At 44.9% G+C, this 9,866-nt stretch overlaps 2 protein-coding genes across 3 annotated transcripts in view; both read left to right on the top strand.

The window, feature by feature from the left end:
• Positions 1 to 1,160: 1,160 nt before the first annotated feature.
• Positions 1,161 to 3,746, top strand: LOC107097666 (mediator of RNA polymerase II transcription subunit 15-like). Of its 2 annotated transcripts, XM_015394907.1 has the most exons (6): positions 1,161 to 1,311; positions 2,358 to 2,451; positions 2,612 to 2,663; positions 2,752 to 2,775; positions 2,922 to 3,086; positions 3,242 to 3,737. In XM_015394907.1, the coding sequence occupies exons 1-6, from the start codon at positions 1,244 to 1,246 to the stop codon at positions 3,559 to 3,561; spliced, it is 723 nt and encodes a 240-aa protein (XP_015250393.1). In that variant the 5' UTR covers positions 1,161 to 1,243; the 3' UTR covers positions 3,562 to 3,737. The 2 variants fall into 2 exon arrangements, with proteins under 2 accessions (XP_015250393.1, XP_015250394.1); XM_015394908.1 differs by lacking the exon at positions 2,922 to 3,086 and having other exon boundaries at positions 3,242 to 3,746.
• Positions 3,747 to 5,280: 1,534 nt separating this feature from the next.
• med15 (mediator complex subunit 15) overlaps positions 5,281 to 9,866 on the top strand; it is a 13,198-nt gene continuing 8,612 nt past the window's right edge. Inside the window, exons 1-8 of the mRNA XM_015394905.1 lie at positions 5,281 to 6,839; positions 6,938 to 7,036; positions 7,117 to 7,230; positions 7,379 to 7,494; positions 7,569 to 7,699; positions 7,788 to 7,922; positions 8,579 to 8,642; positions 8,724 to 8,790. Of these exons, the coding sequence (XP_015250391.1) occupies positions 6,501 to 6,839; positions 6,938 to 7,036; positions 7,117 to 7,230; positions 7,379 to 7,494; positions 7,569 to 7,699; positions 7,788 to 7,922; positions 8,579 to 8,642; positions 8,724 to 8,790 (1,065 nt within the window). The 5' untranslated portion in view covers positions 5,281 to 6,500. The remainder of the gene's footprint in view (positions 6,840 to 6,937; positions 7,037 to 7,116; positions 7,231 to 7,378; positions 7,495 to 7,568; positions 7,700 to 7,787; positions 7,923 to 8,578; positions 8,643 to 8,723; positions 8,791 to 9,866) is intronic.

Here is a 9,866-nt window from a genome sequence, read left to right as displayed (position 1 = left end):
TTTGTACTTCGCCGCTTGTGGAGAAATATCCTGGGCCGTGAGTAGTGAGGAAACAGGAAGAGATTCTTGTGAGATGGAAGAGGGAAATAGTGATAATGAAGAAGGTTGGAAGATGGCAACATCAAAAAATGAGAAAAAGCGGAAAAAGGAGAGATCAGTTAAAGGAGAGTCCAGTTCAGAACAATCCAGAGATGATCAATCGACACATTCCATAGCAAAACAAAATGAATACAAAGTCATATTCAAAGTCGTTAATCAGGCAGACTCTTTTATAAATTGGAATTCGGTTCACTGAACAAAAAACATAAACTAGTTGGAGAAGTCAGAGGTGCCAGAATCCTGTGCAGTGGAGACCTGCTAATAAACTGCAGGGACAGCGCCCAGCAAGGCAAAGCAATACGAATCAATTAGATGGAGGGATAAGAGTTCAGTGCAGCTTAATGGAGAACAAAAAGATCAGCAGGGGAGTCATTGGAGGAGTTCCTCTAAAAGTTTCTGAAAAAGAGATTCTGGAAAACATAAGCGGTGCAAAAATAAAAGTAAAACGATTAAAAACAAGAAACAGAAAGATCTGACAGTTTATCGGTGCTAATTAAATTCGAGGAAGAGTAATTACCAAGCAAAGTATTCATTGGTTACATCAATTATAATGTCAAATTCTACAATCCTCCACCTTTGAGATGCTTTAAATGCCAAAAATTCGGACACATAGCAGCAGTTTGTAAAGGAAAGCAGAGGCGTGATGAAGACTAATTGTTAAAAAGAGAGATTTTGTTCTTTTCATGGTGGAAGTGATTAATTGTAGTGCACAGACGACAAAAAAAACCCCGAAAAAAATCAAAATAATAGTGAAAGCTGCAGAAAAATATCTGGACGTGAAAGATTTGAACTGGGAGATGGTTGGAAGCATGATGGGAGGACCGATGGGACCGATCAGAAACTGGCAGAGTGACGATGACTTAAAGTTAAATTAAAATTATGAGGGCAAATTTGATTTAGTATTATGTGGGATTAAGTTACACAGGATTTTTTTTTTTTCTGGGGTGAATCGTTTCCTGTTAACTTGCTTTACTCCATATCAGTTGGTGGCGGTAATGCAAATTTCACAACTTTGCCAACCGCCATAAAACCTCATAAGAAGAAGAAGAAGAACCGCCGGCAGCGTTATTCCTATAGCGGAAGACAGAAGAAGAAAAGCTCCGATCCGAGAAATAACTCCTCCGTTTGGGGTCATTCTTCAGCCATGGATGTCCCTGCGGCCGACAGCGAGTGGAGGAGTCCTCAGTTCCGACAGAAAGTCGTTGCTCAGATGTGAGAAATTTGATTCTCTTTTTTTTCTGTTTCGTTCTGTTTCTATCGGCTAGGTTAGCATTAGCTTAGCTAGCCGCTAATAGACATAAACGGTCTAGATGTAACTTACAAGAGGTCAGAATCAGCTTGTTTCTCATCTCACTCTGTTTAAACTTGTTCTAAGAGAACAAATAAGGCGTTTATTGGGATTTTAATTTCAGAGATAAGTGTTGTTTTCAGAGCAGTTTTAGTAGTTAGCATGTTTAGCTGCTGTGGCTAATCAATGCTATAAATAGTAGCTTCACATCCTGATTAATGTTTTTATAAATTCCAACAGAGAAGTCGTTTATGGTATTAAAACGAAATATATATTCATTTTTAGAAGAAAAACTAAGAATTATAATGAATAACAATCTTATGTTTAATCGTAACTGGATATTTTTGTTAAACTGTAGATTTTTTATCAACATTCCTGTGCTTGTTTTTATTCAGTGCTACACTTTCATTGGTTTCTATGTCATGATTAATTGACTGAAAATATAAAAAGGGCTTTTAATCTAAACCAACTTAATGAATAAAAAACATTATCAGCTGGAATTATTTTTACTCAGAACAACTGATGGTTTTCAGCATTTTCCTCCTAAATTACAGGAAGCCCTTCTCTCATGTTTCACATTTAAATATTAGGAACAAAAAAAAAAATGCTCCTTTTAGGACTGTCTTAAAAATATTATCAAACATATTTTATTATTATTATTTTTGCAAATATTATGAATAACTTAATTCTTTCTCTTATTCCAGAGCTGTCTCCCAGAGAACCTGTTAGAATAGGATAGAAAATCCCTTTATTGTCCCTCAATGGGGAAATTCTGATGTTTACAGCAAAACGATCATATAAAAAATGGTCACACAAACGTGGACCTTAGTAAAATGTATTAGAATAACATCACAGTGAAGAGTTTTCCAATGAACATCTCATTATCCAACAGAGATGTTCATTTAGTTAGGATCCCTTGGTAGAATACTCTGCGTGTTTTTAAGGTGTGATCTGTGATTTTGGTCCTCAGTGAAGATGCCATGAGAAAGGCTGGATCTGGAAACACCACGCACAAGTCAGGGACCGACATGGAGAACCATATCTTCCTCAAAGCCAAGAGCAGAGTGAGTCACGTCAGGAGATGAAGCTGACAGATTGGTGGAAAGTGTCATTGTTTATATTTTTTTATGCTAAAAGCTGTTGTTCCTGTGAGAATCAATCTTATGTGAGTAAAGCTGCAGAAAGAGACAAATGATCCTCCATGGTGCCTGTTGTGTGTTTTAGGAGGAATATCTCTCTCTGGTAGCGAGGCTCATCATCCACTTCAGAGACATCCGTGAGTTAAACTTTGGTTCTCCTGCTGTTCATCAGAAGCTGTAGAAGTGAAGCATGTAGACTGACTGACTGATGACTTTGTGTTCCAGATAAGAAGGCCATGGGAGCACCCGGTGAGTGGAGCTTTGCTGTCTCTCAGGGGTTCTTGGCCGTGTTCTGTCCCGGACCCGGAACCGTCTCCACCGGATTCCCGGCGCTCATGATTTCTGCTGTGCATGTTGGAGCTGCATAATGTTGTCTGTTGTTTACCCTCTGCTAGATCCCATGAATGCCCTGAATAACCTGACAGGGGTTGGAGGGGGCCCAGGCGCCATTGGCATGGGGCCTCGGCCCCCCGGCGCTGCGGTGGGGGGCATGGGGGCCATGGGGCAGATGCAGTTAGGCCAGCATGCCATGGCCGGGGTGTCTGGAAACCCACAAGCCAGTGAGTGTGTTTCCTGTTGATGCGCTTTGTGAATGCAGGCTGCGTGGGAACGGGCCGCGCTCCCTTTCTGCTTAGGCATGTTGTGTGTTTGAGCCGACTCCAGAAAGGTTCCGGGCTCAGAACCGGGTCATTCCTTCCCCCTCCTTCCTTGGCAGTGGGCGGTCAGATGTCGGTGCAGCAGATGGTGCAGCAGCAGCAGTTCCAGCAGTTCCAGCAGCAGCAGAATGCTGCCCTCCAGCAGCAGCAACAGCAGCAGCAGCAACAGCAGCAGTTCCAGCAGCAACAGCAGCAGCTCAGGGTGCTGCAGCAGCAACAGCAGCTGCAGCAGCAGCAGCAGCAGCAGCAGCAGGCCCAGAACCAACAGCACCAGCAGAACCAGGTACTCCTCATCCGGATCACAACTAGAATAACTTCAGAACTGGGTCTCAGATGCACTGCAGGTTCTGATGATGTTTGGGCGCCGATGAGGTTCTAATGTCTGCCGCCTGTTTCCTTCATCCTAGATTCAACGGTTCTCATCTGATTCTGATTAATCAATTAAGTTTTTTTGTTTTCTCTAAATTAGATGAATGTATGAATTTTAGCTTCTTCATCATTTAGAACACGACGGTCCAAAATGTTGACCCTGGTTCCTGCATGAGCATCATTTCATGGACATTAACAAGCATCAGGTAAAGCTGATTGCTTCTGGAGCAGCAATGATGCCGCCCGCCCCCCAAAAAAATAAAAGAATAGATAAAAATAAAGCAGATTGAGCTGCTAGGAAGTTTGTTGGTGGGCGTGAATGCAGGGAGGATCCATCACACTCACCCTATGATGGGAGTCTGGAGGAGAAGTTACTCCGAGGTTTTAGAGAAGCTAGACGCCACAACTTATGACAGGGCATCCGTAGGTCATTAAAAATCCATTAAATATTTTTTAAATTAAGGCCTTAATTTGCATTAAAATACATTACATGTGATTATCGTGGCATTTAAAATGCTTTATTAAAAAAATGTTTATGAATAGTTTTGTTAGATAAATCAGATATAATGGCTCCATGTGTTGATCGTTAAGCCGAATGTTTGGAAAAGAAGCTCAATGTGGAGAAAAAGCTACAGAATGGGGAAAATGCTCATTTCAACAAAAATGGCTAAAAAAAACGACATGACTGCAGCCTGTCGACAGTTAAACAATTACAAAGGATTCTGCCATGTTTTTTATACCCTATTTTCACGACTATAAGGCGCATATAAACATCTTTTTTCCCCTCAAAATGTGCGGTGCGCCCTATGTGTGTTGTAACTGCGACTTTTGAGACCTCCTCATTCAGGAGATGATGAAAGAGTGGCTGAATGTAAGGAGACCAGGTGTTTTTTTCCCACTCATCACCATCGCTGTTAATCTGTGACTCCATGCGTGCCCATCTCACAGCTGATGTGAAAAACATGGTGAAACAAATGAACGCTGTGCTCGCTGTTCAACCGCTCGAAATCAGTGTGAACCGGACGCAGCAGAAGCAGCGAGTTTACATGCAAAGTCAATGGTTGACGCGCTATAGGCGCAGCAAAAGGTCAGCAGCGCGTTTTGAGCAGCAGGCGCAGCACGTCGAGAGCGTTTAAGCATCTGACGCGCCGCCAAAGCACTGCTGCTGTCGAGATGGAAAAGTTGAAGTTTTGCTGCTGGACGCGCCGCATCAACCAATCAGAGAAGCTGATCTGGGAGCTGACAGCGAGACAGACACATCGCTGATGATACACATATCTGTGATCGCTCCTCTGAAAAACAGTTTATTGACGCCTAAATTAACTTAACCTGCCGACAGAATATGTTGGCTTTTATTATCCAGTTTTCAGGTGGATTTTCCCATTTAAAAACATATTAAAACTACTTTATTCCCACTGATCACAGCAAATATAGCTGCAAGGCAGAGAAAGGAACGCCACCGTTTGCGGATGGATTGTAGATGCTTGGACTAACGTGTCTGCTGGCTCTGTTGTTCAAGCTTTCGCAAGAGCCGGCATCATTTCCGAGGAGCCGTGCGGCACGGAAAGTGACTCTGACAGCGAAGAAGGGGAAATTAGCATGTCTGATTTAGCGCAGCTGTTTAATTCAGAAACAGAGGATGATGACTTCGATGGGTTTGATTAATACTTTGTAATAAATACATGAATAAAGCACAATCATACTCAGTTTTGCTCCCGCTCTATTTTTAAATACACAGTAGAGGTATTTCAACATAGTAGAGGACATGTACCGGTATATAAAACCCGCGCCCTATAGTCCGGTGCGCCTTATGGTCGTGAAAATACGGTATATTAGTCATGGGTACCTGATGATGGCATTGAAATTATTTCTAAGAGCATTAAAAAGCATTAGATTACAGTTACTTATTGATTCCTGCATGAGTAACTTAGAATGAACGGATGTCAACCATCAGATAACTGAGCTGGAACTGATGGTCCACGGATGGCAGACGCTGGAATACGGAGGGACGTTTTGAAAATTTCTCAAAGTACCTGCCATATGTCGACGTTGGCCAGCGTGTTCCAGCGTTCTTCATCGTGCTCATAACTTTTACCAAACATAACTGATCCAGTTTTTGCTAGATTTTCCGTACGTCAGGCTTTAGCTGAAACACAGAGCTTGTTTCTCTGCAGATTAGCTGATTGACCTGGAAAGGCCAAACTGATCGGAGGAAATGGCAGTTTGTTTAAGCCAAAGCCTGACCTCGCCGTCACTAAACGTATCTGTGTGTAACTGATACCAACATCTATTCTAACCAATCAGAACGATGACATGAACACCTGCATGTCATTCAGTATTTTATTGCATTTCAAAGTTTAACCATCTGATGAAAATATTTTCAGACTCAAACTAAAATAATCGGACCGTAACTTTTATATAAACGCACTTTTTTCAAACATTCTGATTTTATGTTTACATGAAACATTTTTATTTGGCTCATGTCTGCGTAGGCGGAGCTGCAGCTCATATCGGTTGGATGTTAATGCTGCAGTAGGCGTTGGTCCTGGAATTGGTTCGGTCCTTGAAAGTGCTTGATATTTGACGTTAGCCGAGGTTTGGGAACAATGTTTACAGTGCAGGCGCAGAGCAGGTCAGTTGGCTGCCTCCTGGGATGCAGATTAATGCAAGAATTAAACCAAATCCTAGAGGAATAGATCAGTTTAGATCCAAAATTAAACTCTTTTAATTTTAGGTTAAAGATTGAGCAACACTGCCATCTGGTGGTGCAAACGGGTTCCTGCCGTTTTATATTAGCAATTTTAGATCCGGAAGATCTGTGGCTCTCAGTGTTTCAGTGTTTGTGTTTCAGTAAATCATTTAAGCTGTGAGACGTCTGGATGCTTTGAATAGACCAAATGTTTCAGATCCTTCCTCTCCTTCAGCGTTTGTTGTTTCCTGTGTCTGCAGATGCATCAGAACAGGATGCAGCTGCTGCAGCTACATCAGCAGCAGCAGCAGCAGGCCCAGGCTCAGGCTCAAGCCCAGGCCCAGGCCCAGGCCCAAGCCCAGGCCCAGGCCCAGGCTCAGGCCCAGGCTCAGGTCCAGGTCCAGGTTCAGTCCATGCAGCAGATGGTGCAGCAGCAGCAGCAGCAGCAGCAGGTTCAGTCTGGACAGATGCCTCCACACTCCCAGCAGCAGGCTGGGATGGTGCCTCAGTCTCTGGCCGGTCAGATGACGGCTCAGTCTGTTCCCATCAACTCTCTGAGCCAGCAGCAGCAGCAGCACCTGAAGATGCAGGCCTTCCAGGTGAGTTCTGATCCTCTGCACCATCCGAGCAGAAGCTGCTGCGCTGCGGCTCACTCTCCTCTCCTCTGCTTGCATGCTTTGCTCTCTGAACGCCGCAGGCTCGTGCAATGCCGCTGCAGCAGGCCCAGCAGGCTGCGACTCAGGCGCAGCTGAATGCAGCCGCCGCTGCGGCCGCAGCAGCCGCCGTACCTGGACAGGTGAGAGCTCTGCAGAAGCCGGAGTTTGGTGGCCGGCCAACGTTTCCCGTCCGCTAACGTCTGTTTGTCTCCCTCTGAAGATGATCCGTGCTTCCATGCAGAGTCTGTCTCGACCTCCTCGGCCTCCTCTGAACTCCCCCATCCCTCCCCCTAACAATGCCCCCGGGGTCGGAGGTCAGATGATGACCCAGCAGGTTGGTGTTCTGCTCTGAGCTCCGCCTCTTTCTCAGCAGCTTCCTAGCAGTCTGTACCAGCAGCAGCATTCTGGTTTGATCTGAGCGCCTTCATCTGGACCAGATCTGCAAACTGGAAACCAGTTTAGTCTCATCTCTGCCTCCACAGGGTCAGCAGCATCCCATGATGTCATCGCCCTCACCTGTGCAGGTAGCCCCACCTCAGATGCTGCCTCCCCCCCAGCCCTCTCCACAGCCCCCCTCCTCCCAGCCCAACTCAGTCAGGTATGTTCAGAGCCCACTCCCCTCGCCGCCGCCCGCCGCTGCTCGTTAAACCTCTTCCCGTTTCCTCCCTGCAGCTCCGGTCCAACGCCGTCTCCAGGGGGCTTCCAGCCCAGCCCGTCCCCTCAGCCCTCCCCCAGCCCTGTCACCTCCAGAACCCCCCAGCAGAACCATGGCGTGGCCTCCCCCGGACCCCTGAACACTCCAGGTAACCCAGAAAGATCCTCTGAGATTTTAAGGTTGGACCAGAACCAGGGCTGCAGGTCATGTGACCCCCACCCTCTCCCCCCACACAGTTAACCCTGCCTCAGCCATGAGTCCAGCTGGAGCCACGTCCCTGGAGGAGCAGCAGTACATGGAGAAACTGAAGCAGCTGTCCAAATACATCGAGCCGCTGCGCCGCATGATCAACAAGATCGACAAGAACGAAGGTGAGCGACCTTTTAACCTCGGATCTTCTTCTGAGGAAACCCTGAACTCAGCAGCACGAAAATCTCCCAACGATGTTAAAGAAACCAGATTTTATGTCCGACTCCATAAATGGAAAATATTCCCGTCTGATGTATTTAGGGACCGTAGGAAATAGAAGCGACTTAAAAACCTTGATTTAAAAGGATGAGCTGATGATGCTGATGGTTCCTCTTTACTTTGATAAAAATCGTCCAGCAGTGACTGAAAATGATGCCAAACTTTATTCATAAAGTCGTACGGCGACAGAAACGGCTGCCGATGATGACAGTTCTAGCTCCCACAGTTCCTGAAGGCAACAGCTGGGATTATTTTATTCAATCAGTCGTCATTCCACACCCCGGCTCATCTAAGCCCCACCCCCATGCCGAGGGGTCAATTGTTTAAAATCGTCAGTTAGGGTTTTATTTTGAATCCTTTTTTTTTTTGACTAAATAAAAACTTAAATATTTTTTAGTTTTCCATTTTTTTTATTGTTTTTGAACAAACTTTAGGGCCTAATTATCTCCATAGTTTCTGTCTTGCTGCTCTGCAATCTAACATAAAATAAATTCCTTTGTTTATTATGAAGATAAATTGAATGTTTAATTGAAGTGAATGTTTGTGGTTCTGCTGACAGACAGGAAAAAGGACCTGAGCAAGATGAAGAGTCTGCTGAACATCCTGACCGACCCCAACATCAGGTAGCGTCTGGAAACCCGCAGCTCCTCCCCACTCAGAGACGCCGCTTCAACTCGCGGCCTCTTTGTTCTTCTGACCTCCAGGTGTCCCCTGAAGACGCTGCAGAAATGTGAAATCGCTTTGGAGAAACTGAAGAACGACATGGCCGTGGTAAGAAGCGCAGCACCCACTCTGTGTTTGATGGATCTATGAAGAGCTTTGAATCCGGGTCCATCGTGTTCTTCGCTGCTGCATGAAGACAGAGAGGATCATTAGCTCCAGTCTGACGGGCTGAATAAAAAACAGCAGTGAAGTTAATCCATCTGGATTATTAGAAATCAGAGACTTAATCCAGAAGAGACGATGGAACCAAGAGGTTCATTAGGCCAATTATGTCCGATCAGCGCCACCACGCAGCGTCTGGGCCTCTGCCCAAAGCCAGGCTTTCACAATAAGAGCCCTGTCTGGGTTTTTTTCACAATAAGAGCCCTGTCTGGGTTTTTTTCACAATAAGAGCCCTGTCTGGGTTTTTTTCACAATAAGAGCCCTGTCTGGGTTTTTTCACAGTAAGAGCCCTGTCTGGGTTTTTCCAAAACAAAGGGCACCATCAGGGTTTTTTCACAATAAGAGCCCTGTCTGGGTTTTTCCAAAAATAAGAGCCCTGTCAGGTTTTTTTCACAATAAGAGCCCTGTCAGGGTTTTTTTTCACAATAATAGCCCTGTCTGGGTTTTTTTCACAATAATAGCCCTGTCAGGGTTTTTTTTCACAATAATAGCCCTGTCAGGGTTTTTTTCACAATAATAGCCCTGTCAGGGTTTTTTTTCACAATAAGAGCCCTGTCAGGGTTTTTTTTCACAATAATAGCCCTGTCTGGGTTTTTCCAAAAATAAGAGCCCTGTCTGGGTTTTTCCAAAAATAAAAGCCCTATAAGGGTTTTTTCCACAATAAGAGCCCTGTCAGGGTTTTTTCCACAATAAGAGCCCTGTCAGGGTTTTTTTCACAATAAGAGCCCTGTCTGGGTTTTTCCAAAAATAAGGGCGCTGTCAGGGTTTTTTTCACAATAAGAGCCCTGTCAGGGTTTTTTTTCACAATAAGAGCCCTGTCTGGGTTTTTCCAAAAATAAGGGCACCGTCAGGGTTTTTTCACAATAAGAGCCCTGTCTGGGTTTTTCCAAAAATAAGGGCACCGTCAGGGTTTTTTCACAATAAGAGCCCTGTCTGGGTTTTTCCAAAAATAAGGGCACCGT

The sequence above is a fragment of the Cyprinodon variegatus genome, unplaced genomic scaffold, assembly GCF_000732505.1.
Source record: "Cyprinodon variegatus isolate N-32 unplaced genomic scaffold, C_variegatus-1.0 Scaffold713, whole genome shotgun sequence".
Classification (NCBI taxonomy): Eukaryota; Metazoa; Chordata; class Actinopteri; order Cyprinodontiformes; family Cyprinodontidae; genus Cyprinodon; species Cyprinodon variegatus.
Note: the sequence above shows the minus strand (reverse complement) of the source record. Positions and strands in the feature narration are given on the sequence as shown.

What these genes read in the sequence shown, in the direction of transcription:
- LOC107097666 (XM_015394907.1), top strand. Translation starts at nt 1,244, where the DNA reads ATGGATGTCCCTGCGGCCGACAGCGAGTGGAGGAGTCCTCAGTTCCGA. An exon ending in GAAGGCCATGGGAGCACCCG is followed by an intron (nt 2,776 to 2,921) that starts GTGAGTGGAGCT and finishes ACCCTCTGCTAG; the next exon opens with ATCCCATGAATGCCCTGAAT. An exon ending in GTCTGGAAACCCACAAGCCA is followed by an intron (nt 3,087 to 3,241) that starts GTGAGTGTGTTT and finishes CTTCCTTGGCAG; the next exon opens with TGGGCGGTCAGATGTCGGTG.